This window comes from Astatotilapia calliptera, chromosome 1 (assembly GCF_900246225.1).
Source record: "Astatotilapia calliptera chromosome 1, fAstCal1.2, whole genome shotgun sequence".
NCBI classification, from domain to species: Eukaryota; Metazoa; Chordata; class Actinopteri; order Cichliformes; family Cichlidae; genus Astatotilapia; species Astatotilapia calliptera.
In genome coordinates this window covers 19,601,743-19,623,097 of record NC_039302.1, presented here as the reverse complement: position 1 = coordinate 19,623,097, position 21,355 = coordinate 19,601,743, and the positions used below count along the sequence as shown (strand labels likewise).

Below are 21,355 nucleotides of genomic sequence, written 5' to 3'. Positions count from 1 at the left end.
TTAAAGGTAATTTCATTACTATAAAAGTATTAAAACACCCTCTTTAAAAAAAAAAAACAAAAAAACCTTCACCCACCGAAACTGAATCTTCTACCGTAGTCCTGCACCGCTCAGTCATTCCAAACCGATTGTGTCCATCTTTCCTTTGATTTGTCAGAGAGCATCATTGAGGATGCAGCGTGAGCTCGAATAGATTTTCCTTGGTAAGATTTTCACTCACTGGCAATATGGAAGGTTTCACTCCTGCTTTACACCAAGAGGACATCATCAGTTCTTGTCTTGGTCAAATCAATGGACAACATTCTTTCCAGCATAGCGGTCAATATGCAACGCTTAAGGTGTCTGAGGAAACTAAAGAAGACCAATAATTGTTATTAATAACATGGATCTCCCAAAGGATTGTATTTACAGGCTTTCAAATGTAACTATAACATGCACATAACCTACAAAGGTCCTGTCGCCCTGTCTGTGAATATCTGTGTGCAGGAATGTCAACACCGCAAATGGACCAATTATATAGTAATTGTGTTTTTACACAAAGAGGAACTCAAACATCTAGCCAGTGCATTCATGGCCACTTGAAGATGCTCACATGTATGAGTTCATTTGTCCATTGATTTGGTTCGAGAGGACCTTTTGTGCTTTTGATTCATTTTTCAAATACGTGCTGTTGTATCTCTCTCCTGACTGTCTTCATGGGCTGACAGTGATCTGAACCAAAAATTTCAAATTTTGATTCAAAATTGGCACCGATTTTCATCATGTGTTTAGTTACTACTAATATCAAAGTGCCTGAACATGCTATTTAAAATTGTTTTTTGTGTGTGCACAGTTTCACGTAATGACAACACTGGTTCATCCCTCGAGTTGGATCCCTTTTTATGCTTGAATGATTCACAGGTCCGTGTTAAGTGGCTTAAAAAGGTCTAAAATGGTCAGGTACAAGAGTGGTCTGAAAATGAATAAACAAGCATCCAATGTTCAAAGAAAAACTTTGGACCCTTTGGAGCAAAATATAAAGAAATGAAGGTGACTCGAGAGTTTTGCACAGTTCTGCCTGTATAACTATTACAGTGGAGGTGCTCATATTGAACATAGTGTTTCAAATAGTGAGGGAGATCAGTCTTGGCCCCCCATTGTTTTTAGGATCTCTATGATGAACTCTAACTGGGAGCAAAGAAGCCCCACCTACTTGGCTGGCTGAAAGCGAGGTGGAAACGAGCTAAAAGACAAAGGATAAAGTGAAGGGTTCCATTCATCCTCTTCCACTTATCCAACTGGGGGTCATGGGGGGACTGGAGACGATCCAAGCTGCCTTTGAGCGACTATAAATAATATATAATAACAATATATAGTTAAAGTATGAAATTATTTTGGAATTGTCCAACATAAACTAATCTACTCACGTTATCATTAGGAGAGTCAAAACCCAAACATAACATGGTGAACTTGGTAAACATCCTCCCAGCATCACGCTGGCACTTAGCATTTAGCACCATTGCACTAGGGCTGAGTTCAGCCATTACTGAGCTTGTTTACCATTTTCATGTTGTAAATGACACCTGTTATTTTGGAGCAGGCCATGTCACGTATGACATTCTTGACATTAAACATCATTTAAACTGAATTTTATAGCAAAAGTAAGTATTTTTGCTATAATCATAGCAATTAGTGGAAAAAAATGATTTGCAACTGATTAAAAACCCTTTTTTTGTGCTGAAAAAACCCCCCAATTACAACTAATTCGGCATGATCTTTGGCGCTAACGTGAATAGCTGTAAAAATAAACGAATAAAAATCACAGCAAATCGATGGTTGCGTAGTTTAAAGACACCACAGGTCATTTATTTTAAATCTCTTCTCTCTTTTTTTTTCCAGTTTCTTACAGGGACACTAGACACAAACAGGCTTTTGTGCATCAATTGCCGCTGCCCATTTGCATTGCATACAAAGGCACTCTGCGAAAGCCATTTTAAAGTGAAGGACGGTTAACAACAAGCATACATTGCCTCCTGTTTCCATCACAAACCACATGTGGGTTCAGAGCTGTTGAAGGTAAGGGACTACAGAAAATGGGGGTGAGGTGTGGGGTGCGTAACATTCAAAATTCAATCAAGTGAAGGCCATCTCCAGCAGGGTAACAGTGTGTGGAGGCAGGGTGGGGGGAGGGAAAACTCAGCTGAAGTTTCCACTGGGCCTGCTGTGTTCCTAATGCAGCCTTGGATGTAATTGGGTCCCAGAAGGCTGTTCATTATTGTGGGTGAGCGAGGCAACAAAACAGAAAGAGGTAGAAGGAGAAAGAAAATGTCTCATTCTTTGCTCAGTGTCTTTGTCCTGGTACCATTATGGGACAAGAGTTAATTAAAAGAGCAGTTGATGCCTCTGTTTTTCTCATCAATCTCACTTCTGCTCTTATTAAGTTTGTAATGACAGCGGAGCTTGTCCCTGTCAGCCACCAGACGCTCGACTGAGGGGAAGGCGAGGGCGGGGCAGTTAATGTGAGAGACAGCTCATCTCAACAAATCTCACAGTGGTCAACAGCTAACATAATCCCTCCATCACATCTTGGGGTGACGATGTACAGTCCGTGGAGGATGAGCTACTTCCATGAAAAGGCGTCTGCTTTATTCGGGGTGTGGCAGGAGAGCCTGTTTAAGAGGCGTGGCTTTACGCCCTAATCCTGTGGCTCCTACATGCAGCGCCTTGGAGGCCATTTTAATTCCTCCATCATTACAGGCACCGTCCCTGGAAAGCTTTAGTAAAGGTGACTGCTGACACTGTCATTCACAAGGACAATTTCAAAATGTCAGCCCATAGCTGAGATTTGTCTCATTAAAGTTGGTGGAGTCCATTATATCCATCCCCTCCTCCACCTGCCACACTCAATCAAGATGACTTGGAGAAATGAGGGGATTGAGGGGACTCATAATATTGCTTATTTGCATTAGAGTTACAGTGAGACAGACGATCACTGACCAACAAGAAAGGCCTGTGGAAAAGGAAGTCAGCTGAGAGGGAAAACACTGCTGGCATTTGTAGAATTCACAAGCAGACAGAGCTTCGTTTCGTCTTTCCTTGCACATTGATGCCAGCTGGCAGGAAAGGTTTCCTCTAAGAAACATGAAAAAACAAGGGAAAAAAAAAATCTAAGTGTGACTGTGATAAAGACGCTGGCTCTCCATCCAAGGCGTTGTTCAACAGTCTTGTAACCTGAAGATTTACATACAGCTTTAATTGCCCAGCTCTTCATCCAAAACATATCAGCACACATGTAGATGTGAGGCTTTCACTTTGTTTCCCTTTGATCAGTTTCACTCACCTCAGTTCTTAAATGTGAAGCTGACGGGGGAAATTTCGCATCATCAGCAATGTGGCTGCGTTTGGGTAGTTGGACAACGTGCAGACAAACCTCTGAGCCTCCAGTTTGTTTTAATCAGCTGTTACCTAAGCTTTTTTGGATGCTTCCTTATTAACACTTGGCAAACTTTTCCAGTCGTGGTCGTCTCCTCCCGGTCATCTTCTTCTCAAACTTCTTCTTTGTGACTTTTGGAGTATTTTTTGATAAAATATGATGAAAAATATAGGACTCAACTGGTTGGTTAACAGAGAACATTGTTACCTTTTCAGTGCCCAACCTCTGGGTGTGGAACCTGATTTAACGGCGGACATGCTTTATGATCATAGTTAATGACTTCTAAATTAATTGTTTGCCACTTAGTTTTAATAGATACATAAGCAAAAACTGAGTTGCATCATTTTCACTTATCAAATCATTATTCACAGCACTGCAAAACCAACCAATGTTTTGCATGAATGTGCAGAAAATGCATCAGAACTACACTGGATTTTAAAAAAAAATTAAAATTGCTAATGTTTATTTTCATTTGTAAAATATGTAGAAAGAAAAAGAAACATAAGCTGAGTTTCATGTAAAAGGACGAAAAACCGACACACCAGTCTGTGAAGCTGCATGGCATTCTGATCAGCTGAGGGTAAAGAGGAAGGTGCACACCAACAAAGGCATATGAGCATTTCTGAACATCTGTTTCAAGGAAAACCAAAAAAGGTAATGTTTGCCATAACAGTGACACCGTTTATATATTTAATCCAGCGTGGTGAAATAATGAAGCGATGATCAGCCACAGTACGTTGTTGGAACAAGGTCAACAGGAGTTAAAAAAGGTCAATTGCCTAAGCCTGCATGTGAGTATTAGGGCGTATGACAATACGACTGTAGAGTCAGTAGACACTCGTGCCACAAGTACATTTTCAATAGTGCTTCTGTCTGTAGAGGAGCACTTCAAGGTGGCACGTGTCGTTCAAGTCACAACACTGCAAGAACTAGTAAATACAAGGACATGAAGACACGTAACACTTACATCAGCTTACCATTTATCAGCTGCACTCTGACAATACCGTCAGGAATATAGAAAATTACGTTTGAGTTTTTAGTGGAGGTACAATTATTGTCAACACCTCTCTAAAAGCCTTTCAATAATAAGCACATATAAATACTGTTTATGGGGGAACAGAAAGAAAGAAAACAGCACAGTCCTTTTTCCTTAAAATGCATCATGGAAACAGCTAGTGAAGGTGATGGAGGTGGAGGGAGGCTTTCTGATCAACCCAGCTAGTCTCCGAGTCTTGTGCCTTATACAAGTTCTCACTCTAGTGGTCTGAACATGAACTGCAGCTGACGGCCACACTGGGAGGAAGAAATGGTTGAAAGCTGCTCTGTTTTTGCTTTTGCTGGTGTGGTCCGAGCCTCGATGACAGTGACTGCTTAGAAGCGGAAATGGATCGGGAGCTTCTTACTTCCAGAAGCCGTTTTACAGTCCGAAGCGGGCGGGGGTGTGTTTGGGTGTCATGGGGACCTCTTCTTTCCTTCCTGGCGTGCAGATTTTCACCGCCCTGAATCAGGAGAGAGAAGCAGGTGCAGACAAGTTACTTCCTGTGGCAACATACACAACAGGAGCTTTATTCCTTATTGCGGTGTTTGGTCAACACTGAATGTTTCCTACTCTGGGTTAAAAGAGCTGGGTTTTTTAAAGCTGCGTGAAGAGGAGAATGAATGAAAAGACAGAGCGGTGTGTCTCTGTGAAGAGTGTTGGGACGTAGAGCCTGACGCCTCTGACAGTGCAATCTATCATCTTTAATTACAGCAGTGTGACACTGACACTTCTCTCGTGCCTTCCTCCTGCTAACACACACACACCTGCAGCAATTACAACAATCAGGCCATAACCTCCTTCTGTCAATCTGTCCCTGCTCTCTGGCTTACCGGTCACTTTGGGAGAAAATGTTGTGCTTCCCTTAACACAAACGCTTCCAGTAGCTCCATTAAGCTCAATGAACATGAATGTCTGACTGGTGGTGCATGTTTTATAACAGTGATATGCTTTTTTTAGTGTAGTGTCAGCTGGCCCACTGACCATTCCTAAAGGACTAAATATATCTGAATACTTGATCTAACATGTTCCAGCTAATTTTTAATGTTATGTAAAGTTTTAAAATGTAATCACTGCTGACTGGTGTGCAACTGCACTATATGACAGATAACTACATCTATTAGTGCACTCAATTAGATTTTTACCGCATGTTCAGTTTGTCTGATAAATATTGTTTGTTTATTAAATGCTCCCCGCTCTCAAACAGCAGAAGTGGTAACTCGAACCTGCTGGAAAGTGCAATTTACACTTTACTATTACTAAATGCTTTTCAACCTAATGTGTCAACAGGAAGCTGAGACTTTTCTTTTGAAATGTATTTAATATTTAGGATTTTTAGGGGGGGGGAGTAGAATTCATAAGAAGACCAAGCACATTACAGAATAAAACTGTCAAAATCTCTATTTCTGAAAACAAGACCATCCAACCACTTTCTTCTTCTGTCTTAGTGTGAGGTGCAGGATACACCCTGCAAAGGTTGCCAGTCTGTTGCAGGGCTAACACAGACAGAACCGACCAGTCACACTCCATTCACACCTCAAGTTAATTGAGAATCGCTGATTCACCTGACTCGTGTATACTGTGGGAGGAAGCCACACAAGGAGAACATGCAAACTCCACACAGAGAGATGGTGCTAACCATTGGAGTTAAAACTTGTTGCGTTGTCTCTTAAGCATTTCATATAGAACAAACACACAGGCTCCAAAAACACTCAATGCTCCCCATTTATACACAACACAAGCAACAGGGCTGTTTACTAATTCACAGCAGTGATCTGCGCTGCTGAGCAGGGAGACGGGTGATAAGCAGCTGCCACTCGAAAGCACGCCCGACAACATATTTCATCCCAGTCACACTGAACTCAGAGAGGAGACGCTCGTGAGGCCCGCCAGAGGACAAAGACAGCCACGAGCCCAGGAGAGCCTTCAACTTCATTATCACACGCCCAGCTTCCTCTTCTTAAATCTGATTCTTAATCCTATACCTCGAGTGTGATTATTTTCAACATATCTGTCACAGATGTGGCCACACTAAGCTCGAGACAGAAAAACCAGCTGATTAATTAACAATAAAGGGACTTTTTTAAATTTGTCTTTATAACCCTATTTCTCTATGTAAAGCTCGGAGATGGGTGTGAAATTAATTTTTTTGGTCTAATTTGAAAATGAACATTCCCCTCCTTTCTCTGTTCTGCTATGGCACAATTTAAATTGCTGCAGTAATGGGGGTCAGCCAGGAGTCAATATTATTTCTTTTTGTCTCGTCTGGAGGGACCAGAGGTGAGAAAAGCTCATCATGAAGAGTGAGAAAGGTGGAGTAGAGGGAGGGAGGGAGGGGTGGAGATAGGGGATTGGCAGCAGGGTAGGTAAATTAAACGTTTCTAATCTTGACTGTGTATGGAAAATGAGGGCCACAGGGAACTATTGTTGGACGAGGCCCGTGTAGAGAACCAAAAGGAGGGGAGATTTGTTGCCGCCTTACCTCACGCTGCCGACGTTGTTCTTCTTCTCCTGCTCTTCTCGACGAGCTCGCAGCTGCTCCTCGGCCATGGCCATCTCCTCCTCCATGTTGGTGATCTCCTCCTTGGCCCTGCGACGGTTCTCCTACAAGTCGAACACGGACAAATGGTTTAAAAAGAAGAATACAGAAATGTTTACATGCACAAGTCAATGTTAACATGTTATTCTAAAATCAGTGCTATTAACAGTCTCCGCTCTTCTGAGAAGAGAATTTTATGGTGCAGGTAAGTCTGGTTCGTTTCACTTATAGATCTGTCTTTCTGCCTGAGGATATTTCCAGGTTGGAACAAGTGACTCCACCTGTCTACCACTGCCGCTTATCCAGAGGGAGGTGCTGGACCTCATTCTCCCAGGCCAACTTCTCCAGCTCATCCGGAGGCACTCCAAGGCGTTCCGAAACCAGCTGAGGGGTTAACTTTTCCAGCATATGCTGCTCTGCCCCGGGGGCCTTCTTCCACTACGGCCAGAAACACCTCACCTGGAAGGCGTCCAGAAGGCAGCCTCGTCAAATGCCCAACACACCTCAACTGGCTGGTTTCGATGTTGAGATGTAGCAACTCTGAGTCCCTCACCCCCTCTCTATTCCCCAGCCACCTTCAGAGGAAGCTCATTTTTGCCGATTGTATCCATAATCTAATTTTTTTTGAGCTTGTGTTCATAAGGTGTCAATCTCACGCCTCCCTATCCCCTCACTTGTGAGGCCTGCCACAGAAACTCCTCCATTTGGGGCAACAGCTCATCCCCTAATCAGAGTGAGCAATCTACCCGAGGAACATGGACTCAGACTTGTAGGTGCTGGATGCTGATTTAGCTCACTGGTTGAGCAGGTGCCCGAATGCCCTACAGCTGAAATGCAGTGGGCCTGGATTCCAGTCTGACCTGCAGCCCTTGGCTGCATGTCTTCCCCTGCTTTCTCTGCCCATCTTTCTCTTCTCCTCTTTGCTGCTAAAAATATAAAATAAAGGTAAACCCTAAAAATAAATCTTTGGAGGTGCCAATTCTTATCCCAGCCACTTTACACTGTAGTGGAAGCTGATTAGACCAAGACAACCACATCATCTGCGAAGAGCAGAGACATGATCCTAAGTCTGTCAAAGTTGACACCACTTGGCTGCGACTAGGATTTCTATCCATAAAAGTTATGAACGAGGGCAGGCCTGATGGGAAAGGATCCGATTTACTGCTGGCGACGCAAACCAAGCTCTCACTACGACTGAACAGGGAATAAATGGTTCATAGCAACGGGGCAGTCAGCCTGTACTCACAGGATGCTCACAGGGACACGGTCCACAAAACACATGTAGACTGGTTGGGCAAACTCCCACGCTCTCTCACGCAACTTTGAGGTGAATAAAGAGCCAGTCCAGTGCCCCACAACTAGGATGGAAACTACGTTACTCCTGAGTCTAAAAAAATCTTTTTTTTAAGAAAAGTTGCCACCACACCGAAAAGCTGATAAGGACCACAGCTACGGGTTACAAAGTAAATCTGAGGGGTCAAAACAAAAACAACACAAAAATGTATATTTTATATTTACACAAAATTTCCCACCTCTCCTTCTGACCTTCCTGTCAGAGCCGCCTGCTCTTTCACAACCCCAGCATCCACCTGCATGCTGCTCCACCCATTTCTTGACTTACCTGTCTGCTTTTTCCAGCATGTTTGATGCTATAAAACATGGGTCCCAGTTCTGCTAGCCACTCTCCATCCACTGCAGTCACACACTGCATGTACTCCTGCAACACAAAGCACAAGTTAACATCAGCAACATTAAAAACCATCAACTGTTTTTGCCAAAAATATGCAGCAGTCAGTCTTCTTACCTTTGTGGTCATTACGAGCTCGTGGTAGATGATGTAGTCGGGAGTGTAGCCCATACCAAACAGGGAGCTGGTAGGATGGAGGTGACATGGCATACCTGTCCTCACATTCACATATTCCCCAATGCCCTGGGAGCAAACACATGCATAAATAAATTAAATGTTCGGGATCCTGGTTCCTGCAGTGTGCCTCTGTCTATGTTTGCACTATAAGGTCAGAGCAAAGCAGGTCATCTGGGCTAATTTGCTTCTCCACCTGGGTTGGACAGCAGGAAAATAAATTTAAAGTATATCCAGCATTACTATGATTGCTTGGGTTAGCTGCCTACACATAAGTCAAACTGAGAACCTTGATTATATAGTCATGATTTTAAATTTCCTTTCAGATTTTACCGCTGTATTAATGGGAGGCCAGGGGGGATATTTCACCACTCTGTAATTATGCTGCTATAAATCTGCCACAACCAGTCGCCACCAGGTGTAACATATTAACTGAAGGAAACCGTAAGTGAAGAAAGTACCTTGAGCTTGGCAGCCTGGTGGAAGTAAGCAGCACAGATGCATTTTCTGATGATGTCCCAGTCTGAACCACAGGAAACCAGGTTCATCCTCTGCTGCACCATGATGTCCTTCAACTGGGAGCGTACCTCACGCACCTGCACAAACACCGGATTTATTGGAGGTAGACCCCAACAGACAAAACAAGTCCAACCTGGCTGCTTACGATTGTTTTAAAAATACATATCATTGCAATAATGTAACACCCTGAAAATCTCACAGGATTTAAACTTTGCCCAAACAGCAAACTTGACACTATTAACCATTAAAACTGCACAATATTCATATAGCAGAGTTTACAAGTGCAAAGTAAACGAGAGAATAGGTGAAGCAGTGCAAGTCTGACCTTGCGCATGGCCTTGGTGTGGATGAAGTGCTCGTTGCACCAGATGCTAGAGTAATTGTTGTTCTTCCACTGCATGTACACATTAAGGTAGGTGAGGTGGTCACTCTCGGGGACTGAGAACTTCTCCCTCACCTGGTCACTCTCCTCCTCACGACCCTGTAAAAAACGCACAGACAGAGTTTAATATTTAAAAGTGTTTATTAGTGTTTAAAAATGTAACAGCTAACCAGCGTGTAGCAGAAACGTAATATTATACGTCAAATTTGTTAGGATGGAGTTATGTTCCCCACCACGTAGCACAGTCCAACATTCATTTTCTTCACTTTCTCCTTTACTTTTGTTTTTCTTTTTTTAAGTCTCCACTAATTCCTGAGGGAATTATCAGACTTTTAAGCTGCTAGTCACCAACTGTGTCTGTCTTCTGTCTGGTACAGTGAATTAGCTTTTCCACTGAAAAGGCAACAACTAAAAATAATGCCATGAGGGTGCTAAGAGTGAGCCAGAACAGTGCGCGTCTGAGGCAGAAACGATACGAAAGGGGAAAAAAAAGGAAAGCTTTTAAACTCCAAAGAGCTCCCTGGGCTTTATATGGACCAAAATATACTAAAACAGTGCAGATGTCAGGCTTTTGATGCAATTCTCATGTCATCATTTGCTTCTTAGAGCAAACCTTTTCACATTCAAGAAGTCATGTGACGGGAGCTCATATTTATTTTCGAGAAAAAACAACAAATCACATTCTTAAAAATTAAAAAAAAAAGGAGTTGTACCTTAGGTCTGTAAAAGATGGCTGGCACAGACAACATGGAGACGATGATGAGAATGTCAGCACTGCAGCCCATGTCACAGGACACTATCAGCATCTTAGAGAGGGCGGGGTCAAGCGGAAACTCCACCATCAGACGTCCCGTTGGTGTCAAAGCTCCTGAAAGGACGACAGAGGACACCGTGACAAACTCAGCGTGTGTGCAATATAAACGTACATGACATGTAAAGAATGTAGGAGGGACAAGTATTAAGATGAGTGGATAAGCTGCTTTTCCATCAAAAGCCTGCTGGCGTAAGGGAGAAGGCAGCATTGTGTGACACTTATTTATCTTTCACTGTGAGAGAGTAGAATGAACTGCTGACAGCTGAGAATACTTGTAGGGGAAAAAATAGAGTGTGAGATCAAAAAACTTTGCAGTTTCTGATTTAAATGATTAGACGAAAGAGTCTAAGAAGCTTACGAGGAGGAAAAGCAGAGTAGCAGAGAAGCCAGTTTGGGGCAGGTAAGCCTTAATCAGAGATAATCTGCTGTTAACACACCATACAGGGAATCATCAAAAGTCCCCCCTTATCCCCAAATCCCTAAATCCCCTGGAATCTGGCTAAGGATGAGACCAAAATGAGACCCGACCAGTCAAATCAAACACAGGATCAGTTACTGGGCAATTACTCCACTGGCTAAACCTCACAACTGTCTCCTCCAGGCCTGTTTGCAGCGTCTGCACTATCAATGCAGCATCCTTTACAGAAGCCGGTCTCGTGCCTGTTTGGGGTGTCACAATCACTATGTATCAGCTCAAAGCAGCGCTCAGAGGGGAAATGCAATTCCTAAATACCCAATATCCTCTATCATCACGTCAGGAAAATGATTTATATTGTTTGGCCCTACTGGAAAAAACGACTGACCTGGGCTAAGTCCAGCCTGCTACAACAAATTTGGTATATAATTTTACATGTCCATTTAACACAGATGGAGGATATAGAAATACATTTAGACTTAGTTTTATTTTATGTCATCACTAATCGGAAAATATAATACTTGTAATATAATAATTGTACGCTTTTTTTAAAAGTCGACGTACTAGAAATCAATTTAAATGGGGGGAGGATTTCCGGTTGGACACTAGACACAAACCTGTGTTGTCCAAAGCTCCCAAGATCCAGAGCTGGTACATGGAGTTGAGCATGTTATCCTCAGGTGGTGGATCCATGAAGTGGAAAAGGAGCAAATCCTGAACACCCAGAGACTTTAACAGCAGGACTACGTTGGCCAAGTTGGTTCTCTGGATCTCTGGTATGGTGGTGGTCAGCATCTCGTTCTTAAAGGCGCTCTGAGTGTACAGCCTGTTCGGGCGGAGGAGACACAGAGTAACGGTCAAACTGGTTTGCTTGTTTTTGAAGCAAACTGAGAGCTTGAACGGAGAAGATGAAATATGCTCATCTTATTATGTGGACACGCGTCATTACCGAGCATACAGTCAGGTCCATAAGCTTTTGGACTGTAAAACAAGCCACTGCGTGCCATTTTTAAATCACACAGTCAAATAACTGAAATGCAGACTTCCAGCTTTAATTTGGAAGATTTTCATTATTTATTTTTTTACATGAACTGCAATTACAATTCAGTCATTTTCACACAGTTTGAAGATGTTTCCTTTTCCCTTCTCTTCCCATGATTTGTGAACAAGTTAATTTTGCTTTTATCTGTTACATTTTTTTCCTAGAACTGTGCGGGCTCTTTTAAATGTTTTATGGCAAACTCTAATCTGGATTTCCCATTCTTGACTTTAAACAGTGGTCTGCACCTCATCAAGGAAACTCCTGATACCCCCTACTTGATGGTGTTTTTGACTTTGTTAGATGTTGTGAAGCTGCTGACCTGGTCAGTATAATCATTATTTTTAAGAACATAGCAAATTGTTGATTTGACCCCTCCTAAAGTTTCTGCTGTCTCTTAAAGGTTTATTTAGTTTTTTGTTTTCAGCCTAACATCCTTCAGTCGTTAAACCACGAGGGAACAGGCCTCAACCGGTCATGATACTCCTTTCAGTGAACTTATTCTCTAACTTGGTCTCGAATTCCTAAACAGTTATTGCAATAATTTTTTATCAAACCCTTTGAATGAAAGCAAAAGTCTACATTTTATCTTATTGAAAGTCCACTGTGGTGATGTACAGAGGCAAAGAAAGTGTCACTATCCAAATATTTATGGACCCGACTGTAGAACGACTGCAAAGGGAAACTCCATAAGTTAGAATTCAGGGAAACTTCCTGAGCATGGGTTAAAGTATCTCTTTCAGCAATTACAGCAGTCTGGTGTAGGTGCTTATAATTACAGGATGATTTGAACATTGAGGGATTTGAGCGTGTGTGGGTGCCTACTGCAGGCACCCACACACGCTCAAAGGATCTTTGAACAGGGAATTCTCCACACGAGCTGAGTAAATCACCGTGAATCTCTCTGTGCGCTCTCACATCCGCAGCTGCTCAAACGCCTCGACTGCGCCGTGTAAAGCTGTTCCAAAACCGATTCTTTGTATATTTTTGTGAGCTTGTGTGTTAAGAGCAGGTGGGTAGGATTTATCTCAGCATACGTGGGCCTCACAGCTCATTTCAAATACAAAATGCTTCACTATGTGTAGGCACGTCAGCAAGTCTCTATAATATGTTATAATAAGTTATAATATATCCAAAGAGCGAGAGGTCAAGTAAAACCTCTAAAAGGATCTCCTTTCCTGCCGTACAAACAGTCAAACTGCATGAAATCCTCCAGAGATTAGGCTTCTGGCACTCTCCCTCCTTTGCTGCCTCTGTCTGTCTTGAAGGCATGGCCACAACACACATGAACACAATTTGTGAACACATTAACAGTTCAACCAGAATGATGCAAGCTTTTTAGACAAGCAGGAGCAGAATAAAAGCCTGACTCTAACCCCGGGTGGTTTGTTTCTGAATATGTGCCATTCAGCCAAAAATACATTTACAATTGTAATGTGGAACCGGATTGCACGTAGTTACTGTGAGAGGGTTTTAAAGCAGGCAGAATGAGAATATCTTCCCTCTTAAAGGATCAAGAGACTTTCAGTATTGAAAACAAGAAAAAGCCTGAGTTAAAAAAACAAAACTGCTAAAACTGTAAACTATGCACTAATTCCAGCTCAGAAATTCTGTAATGTGCCATGTGAATGTGTCTGCACAAATACCGAGTGTGCATAAAGCAGACAAGGGCCTGAATATTACCTGTAACATTGCCCTGGTCCTGTACGTCCTGCTCGACCAGCACGCTGGTTGGCATTAGCTTGGCTAATGGGATAAACCTGGAGCGCGTCCATTCCAATGCGAGGATTAAAAACCTTTTGAATAGGGAAAAAAAGGGAAGTAAATATCAATGGTGTCACTTTCCTTAAATACTGTACAGTAATAAAAATATCTTCAGTGGGATTGAGCTACCTTAAGTTTGCAATAGCCTGAATCCACAACAAACATGATGCCATCCACAGTGAGGGACGTCTCTGCGATGTTTGTAGCGACTATGCATTTTCTCACACCATCTGGAGCCTAGCAAGCGACGAAAGAAAATTAATCAGCTGAAGGTTATTAGTTTGCGTAAAATGTTTATTTAAATTAATTCACAAGTGATAAAAACCTTCTGGAAGATCTTGGCCTGGAGGTCAGATGGAAGCTGAGAGTAAATGGGAAGCACAGCTAGAGCAGGAGCATTTTCCAAGTCTTCCAAACGCTCCACAATCTGATCCGATGTCACCTGCAATAACAAGGAAATACTGAAAACTTTACCAGACTCTAAAACTAAGATATTTCCTCTATGTTTTTATTTTATTTTAGTTAGTTTAGTTTTCCAAGTTCACAAAATTGATTCAGTTAGTTTTCTCAAAAATTCTGCTTTTCTCTTTTTTTACTAAAACTAGAATAAGTTTGGTGAGAGCACACAAACCAAACAAGAAATATATATATCACGGTCATGTTGCTTACTTCAATGTCCTCTTGCCCAGGCATAAAAATGAGGATGTCTCCCAACAGCCCACTGAGGTGAATCTGCAATGCTTGCTTCACAGCTGCCTCCACGTAGTCCTCCTGAGGTGTCTACAAAGCACCACACACAACAAATCATCCAGACTTTGCATAATATATAAACTAGTTGTATTTCATAAACTGACAGCTTCATGTTGAGGTAAAAATATGGCAACCTAATTTACATTTATTACCCGTATGATACAAGGTTCACAGAAAGGCTCTTATACCCGAAATAAGGAATAAAATCATAAACATACCTTGCTAAACAAAATGTCAACTGGAAATGTTCTCCCTGGAATATGGAATATAGGTACGTTGCCAAAAAATGATGCAAACTTGTCAGAATCCATGGTTGCAGACGTAACTATGAGTTTCAAATCGGTGCGCCGAGATACAACCTGATAGGAAAAGCAAACAGAAGTGAAGAGCTTGCTTGACATCATCGAGTATTCTTCTCATAAAAGTATGTTGTACCGACCTCACGCAGCAGACCGAACAGCACGTCAGTATTCAGTGAGCGCTCGTGAGCTTCGTCCATTATAACAGCACTGTAGTGGTCCAGGTCCGACTCCCTCAGTGACTCCCTGAGCAGGATTCCATCTGTCATGTACTTTATCAGAGTTTTCTCAGATGTACAGTCCTCAAATCGGATTGCGTAACCAACCTAGAGGAAACATTGTCAAAATAATCAAGTGAAACTGAAAAAAAAAAAAATGTGAGAGAATGACCACTAACCCAATACTCCTGTGTGACATGCACAGATATTCATTTTAATAAAAATGAAAGGGGGGAAGCAATTAAAGCAAAGATAGTACCTACTGACAGAAGTAAAACAGAATTATTTTAAACCCTCTAAAAACATAGGTTCTCCCTTTACCTACTACTATTTTTCAGCACTTGAAGTTGATTATTTCATTCACTACCACATTCCAGGTCGCTAACAAACCTGATATTTTCCTCCTGCCCACTAGATGGCAGTGTTACACAGAATATGCAAGATGGCTCCAGTGTGTTGGCTTTACCTCCTCTCCGAGGTTGGTGCCGATCTCCTCGCTGACTCTCTTGGCCACGCTCATGGCAGCCACTCTTCTGGGCTGAGTGCAACCCACCATGCCGTATCTGGTGTAGCCATCCTCGTGCAGGTACTGAGTCAGCTGGGTGGTCTTCCCACTGCCGGTTTCCCCAACAACAATCACTATGCTGTTGTCCCTGCAGTTTGCAGTAAACACAATTAAAAATTGAAGGTTATATTCAAAGAACTCATCTCAGTTTTAATGCGGGTTTCTTGTAACTAATTCCACCATCCATTAAATAGTAAGAAAATCAAATAAACTGCTTAGTTGATGAGTATAAACAAATATTTGTCCAAACAGCCAATCACCCACATCCCTCTGTCTTTTAATGTCAAACACATTTTAAAGGTGGAAAACAACCAACATAGTCTTGGTATCAATACCTTATGATATTAAGAAGCTGCTGTCTGACTGCAAAGATAGGCAGGTACTGTCTCTGCTCCAGAATGCTCTTCTTCTTAGCAAATTCACTGCTGGCCTCGCTCTTCTCTTTCATGTGGTCTGCAAATTTTTGCTCTGCTCTGTAAAGCAAACAACAAAAAAATGAATACAGTAGATCAGACAAACACTAGACTTCAATGCTACAAGCCAGATTATTAATAGAGAAAATGTCTGTCAGCTCACCTGTAATCTACTTTGCCGTCCTCTCCTACAGCTTTGCCCCCTGGCATGTCTTCATCCTCCGTCTTCTTAATACCCATGATATCCCCCAACTTGGTGCCTGCCAATTCCCAGTGTTTGTGCTGTGCCTGAAAACATAATTAAGGGCAGGTACACATATTCAGATCAGAAAAAGAGTGAATACAGCATCTGGTGTCAGAGTCATCCAATAGTTTTGCCTCATTAATGATTTATTCCTCACACCGACACGAATTAAAATATTGTGATTATTCATTTAATGAAGGAATGTTGGACAACAGTAGCATAAGACATGCGTTCGTAAGCCTATCACAATTCATTTACATATTAATTTCATTTGTTAGAGATTTGGATCGTATGTGGCTTCCTACACAACTGTGCAATACCAAACTACACAATGTATATGACAGCTTGCACAATAGGGCATTTAACAGATTACATTATTACAATCAGGAATCTGTAATATGATCATAGATCTGTTATTATCATATTATTATTATATAATATATCTACTGTGCAACACTTTCAGGCATTTTAGATGTCTAGAGTCTTTATTTTGTAATTCCATGAGGCAGGTGTCCCATCAGTCCCACGTTCATTCTGCAGCATGACACAACAATCCCAAAACCAAAGCCAGTTATAAAGAAATGTCTTCAGTGTTCAAAAGGGCAAGGAATCCTGCAGCAGCTTTACATACTTTTGCACACTAAGTTATATTGTGCATTGCACTAAATGCCATTACCATTCTCAGACTGAACTAGCCTCAGTATGAAGTCTGAGGCAGGGTCACTAAATCCTTTTCTGTGAACCTGTCTGAGTGGAATTGCATGCCCAGCATACCTTCTTTCGCTCTTTCTGCTCACGATGTTTACGGACCAGCTGGCTGCCCTTTCTAGAGATGATGGCCATATCAGAAGTAGGATCTTTCACAGGGATGACAGGTTCTGGCTGCGGGAGGACAAACACGCACATATTGACACTAAAATTGATAAGAAATTCCTCAAGCGTAATCATGAGACAAATATAACATCTCAGAGATTGGAAATGTTAATGATGAGAGGCTTTACCTGTTTAGTGAAGACTATTCTTCCATCCAGGAAGGGAGGGACCAGGTTATGAACCAGCAGGTGAACCTTGGCGGCATTGTCCTCCTCAAAATCTTCATCCACTTCCAACCTTTGCACCACACCACTGGTCAGCATTCGATTGGTCTCCCACCGTTCGTTATCCTTTAACAAGAATCACAGCCTCTTACAAAGGTATGCCCACACAAGATCACCGCCCCATCTCGGTGTCTTAGACCTTCTTCTTCCCTTTCTCGCTCTGTCCCTTCCCCCCGTCTTGCCACCATGGGGAGCAGGGCTTTCAGCTGCTCTGCTCCTCAACTCTGGAAATATCTCTTCCATCTCTCTCTTTAAGACCCAACTCAAAACTCATTTGTTCAAAATAGCTTATTCCACATAACCTCTCCACTCTGCTATTTGAAATTTGTTTTATCGCTTATTCTTTTATGATTGTGTAAACTGCTTGCTTTTATGTTGCTTTTATTATTCTGCGTCCTTGAGTGTTCTGAAAGGCGCTTTTAAATAAAATGTATTATTATTATTATTACTATTATTAAAAGACATGCACACACACAAAGGTCACCTGCATGCAGTGGCAAGTCATGTATGCAGATACACAGAAGATTTGCCACTGCATGCAGGTGTACAGTTCTGATTTTGGTAAATATTGAAGCAGAATGGTTGTACCTCATTGATCTGTCGTTTCTGGGCAGATATTCTTTTTTGAGTCTGCTTCTGAAGTATCTGCTCTCTCTTCTTTATGTAGTCGTCAGAGGTGGAAGTGAAAGGGTTGTGGAACTCATCATAGCCTTCATCCATCATGTACCAGTCTCTGTCAGCTTGCTGTAATTTCAGTTAAATAATCAGATAACAGAAAAAAAATGCTTATGTATGAGGCATGAAGGAGTGATAATTTAGTACTCACCTTCTGGTCTTCCTCCCACTGTTCTTTCTCGTTCTCATTATCAAACATAATTCCTGCACCACCTTCTTCTTTCCTCCCTGAAGAAAAGACAAAGAAATTAAATTTCTCCGGCATACTATAAATGTTGAATGAAGGTTCAATTTTTTAACAGTACCTTTTCCTTGTGATAAACGAGGTGTGGACCCCAAATGCTTTCGGTCATTGGCCCATTCATTATACTTATAGGATGGGGTAGGCAGGGGCGTGTCGTCAGGATAACGACCTGATCTAACTGATCTAAAAGCAAATAAATGATGTTAGCATCGAGTGGCAGTTAAGCATTTCACACAAAGTGCAATCATATTTACAAAAGCCTCTAAGAAACTGATGATAACAGTATGATCATAACACTTGGTGATACGCAGCAAAGAGCTGCGAATTATATTTTTTATAAAATACAAATAGCCATGCTGCCAGATAACATTTAGAGCTGAAGATAATTCTAAATGCAATTCAATATATTGTATTCTGTGTGGGGTCACATATATAATATCAGTTTTGATCAGTACAAAGAAAGAAATAAAAATTACAGGTCCTGAGTCACAAAAATGTAAGCTACAATACACGACAGTTGCTCACCTGTCCCTTCTCTCACTTTCTCGGCCAGAGCGTTGGCTTCTTTCCGAGCGGTCGGACTCTCTGTGAGACGGGGCAGGGGAAGGAGATTCCCACTGGGAATGCCTTGAGCTGCCAAAACCACTGTCATCCTCATCCCAGTTGGAGCGGGAGGGAGTGAAAGAATCTATGTAAAAACAAAAGAAGGTAAGTGATCAAGTTGAATACACAACATTTTGTACATGGCAATAAAACAAATTCAAATAAAAGCAAAACAACCTCTGGGACGACTCTGTGGAGTTTGGGGTTCATCTCTCTTACTGCCCCGGCTGATGCGATCGGACCACCCATCCCTCTGTGAGCGTTCACTCCTCTCACTGCGCTCCCAACGCTCCGACCGACTGCTGCTGCTGCCACGGCTATAGCCGCTCTCGCGGTCATCTAACAGACAAAAGCAAAGGAATCTCAGCATCCTCAACTGATCTAATATTTGCTTTCATTATCACCTGATCTACAACGTTGAAACAAAAAAACAAACCAAAAAAAACAATGGAATATCCAGAGTTTTGAGTGGTTCTTTCTTACAAATACTAAAAAAAGGAAAAAAAAATATCACACTAAAATCATGATGGATGGACTAAAACCAAAAGTCAATTTTAATGACTATTAGAAAACCAAATGATTTATGGAGTCACCTCTTTCACTGCGTCGGTCTCTGCCCTTATCTCTACTCCTTTCTCGGTCTCTCTCTCTGTTTCTGTCCTCTTTAGAAGAGGCATAGACTCCATGCTCGCGCCTCTCCTTCTCCCTCTGCTGGTGTCTGCGTCTGAACTCTTCGCTGACACCTCCAGGGTTTGAGGGCGTCTCTGAACCAGTCACACGATACTTCCTGCTAGCGAGACAAAAATAAAAGATTCTCAATTACATTATAGCATTTCTGATGAGAATTCCTCAGTCAAGTACACCGTGACTTTTTGCTCTCTGCAACATTTCCAAGTCACGATCCCATATACGAATAAACTATAAAACAGCACATTGTAAAAACTTTTTCCACAAGCCACAATGAAAGCTTTTTAAGCTCATAAAATGAATGGAATACCTTTCTATCTATTCTTTGTAGAGTGCTCACACTTACCTCTCTTTTTTAGCAGTGCTATTGTCATCACTGTCTTCTTCATCAGATCCAGAGTCACTTTTACCTTCCTCCCAGTCTTTGTAGGAGGAAACCTTTGACTTCTTGCTACTCCTGTCATCACTGCTAGAATCTGCTTGTTCCTTAGTCTCACGCTCCTTCCTTTTCTGTGCTGCCAGAAGATCCAAGCCCAGTAAAGATGTGCGTGGAGTGGGTGCCCGAAATACATGGGGCTCTGCAGCAGCGCTCTTCTTCTTTACAATCAGACCTCCAACTTGAACGGTCGGATCGGATCCTTCCAGCCTATGCATTGACACGTCATCATCCATTATCTGTGAAGAAGTTATGATATGAGGAGTGCTAGTAATCTTCGCTGGTGATATCACCATTGATAACATAATTACATTCTATCTCAGGTTTTTTTTTTTTTGCATATTTATTACACTTTTATGTTGCAGATCATCAAACTAAATTTTAAATGATGATTTTACTTATTAAGGAAAAAAGTTAACCTGGTCCTGTGTAAAAAAGTAATTGCCTCAAGTGCTTGTGATAACTACTAATGAGTCTTTCACATCATCCCAGAGGAATCACCGTGCACACACTTCTGTCCAGAACTGTTTTAATTCAGCCACCTGGCAAAGCATCTCGATTGGATTCAACTCCAATCGTGTGTATTTACTCGGGTTATATTTACCAGGAAGGAGACAAATACTTTTTCACAGCACTGTATCGATAGGCCGTCATTTCACAGTCATACTCAGAGTCCAAGCTAGGCTCCAATCAATAATCCAAACCACAGAGTAATAACATTTAAATTATTTACTTATTGACCAACTACTGATGTTTGGGAAAAAAAAAAACCTCCAGGATATGAAGTAGCAATAATAACTTTTTACCCCGATCCAAAATGAAATAAATAAATCTTTGGTGGGAAATAAGTCACATATGTATTAGTACCTATCACATTAATAGTATCAAAATCTAACTTGAGGCTCTATACGCTTCCGCTGTAGTTGGTAACATGCTTACGTGAGCTCTACGCATTATATTTACGCAGCTAACATTGCTCCATAAAAGAGCTCGTGGGTAAGAGTTTCATTTAAAAAAAACTATCACATACCTCAGACTGAGCGGCTAGCCTCGGCTAGCCTTCGAGCTGCTAGTGTCCAGACGAGAAGGCGCAAAAATGCCGCGTGTTTCTGTCAGCGTAAAATACAAACACTCTCACATGAACGTAAACATCTGGGGCCAACTTATGGACCACAAAATGAATCACAAAACCACCACTAATGGCGTCAGAGAAAACGATTAACGATCGGTTTTCGTAAACTCAACGCGTATGTTTACAGATGAGGGAGCAGCCATTGCAATCCCACAATCCTTCTTCTTCTTCTTTTTCTTCTTTGTACGGCGATACCAAACCGTACATATGA

The 21,355-nt window shown here is 41.8% G+C and overlaps 1 protein-coding gene across 2 annotated transcripts; it reads right to left on the bottom strand.

The window, feature by feature from the left end:
• Window positions 1–4,072: 4,072 nt before the first annotated feature.
• dhx38 (DEAH (Asp-Glu-Ala-His) box polypeptide 38) lies at window positions 4,073–21,341 on the bottom strand. 2 transcript variants are annotated; one of them, XM_026168354.1, is made up of 27 exons: window positions 21,043–21,341; window positions 19,923–20,251; window positions 19,483–19,679; window positions 19,067–19,228; window positions 18,812–18,974; window positions 18,348–18,469; window positions 18,194–18,270; window positions 17,956–18,111; window positions 17,272–17,433; window positions 17,045–17,152; window positions 16,190–16,314; window positions 15,949–16,086; window positions 15,515–15,701; window positions 14,971–15,156; window positions 14,750–14,890; window positions 14,451–14,561; window positions 14,107–14,223; window positions 13,911–14,018; window positions 13,701–13,813; window positions 11,596–11,804; window positions 10,463–10,617; window positions 9,693–9,848; window positions 9,310–9,444; window positions 8,792–8,917; window positions 8,609–8,704; window positions 6,931–7,052; window positions 4,073–4,911 (listed from the first exon to the last, which is right to left on the bottom strand). In XM_026168354.1, exons 2-27 carry the CDS (start codon window positions 20,246–20,248, stop codon window positions 4,830–4,832), a joined length of 3,780 nt encoding a protein of 1,259 aa, XP_026024139.1. In that variant the 5' UTR covers window positions 20,249–20,251; window positions 21,043–21,341; the 3' UTR covers window positions 4,073–4,829. The 2 variants fall into 2 exon arrangements, with proteins under 2 accessions (XP_026024139.1, XP_026024147.1); XM_026168362.1 differs by having other exon boundaries at window positions 19,483–19,676.
• Window positions 21,342–21,355: the final 14 nt, after the last annotated feature.

Bases quoted from the DNA above. Each gene is read 5' to 3' on its own strand.
- dhx38 (XM_026168354.1), bottom strand. From the start codon at position 20,248: ATGGATGATGACGTGTCAATGCATAGGCTGGAAGGATCCGATCCGACC. The intron at 18,470-18,811 runs GTGAGCAACTGT...ATTTGCTTTTAG, and splicing joins GAAAGTGAGAGAAGGGACAG to ATCAGTTAGATCAGGTCGTT. The intron at 11,805-13,700 runs GTAATATTCAGG...CCGCCCGAACAG, and splicing joins GGACCAGGGCAATGTTACAG to GCTGTACACTCAGAGCGCCT.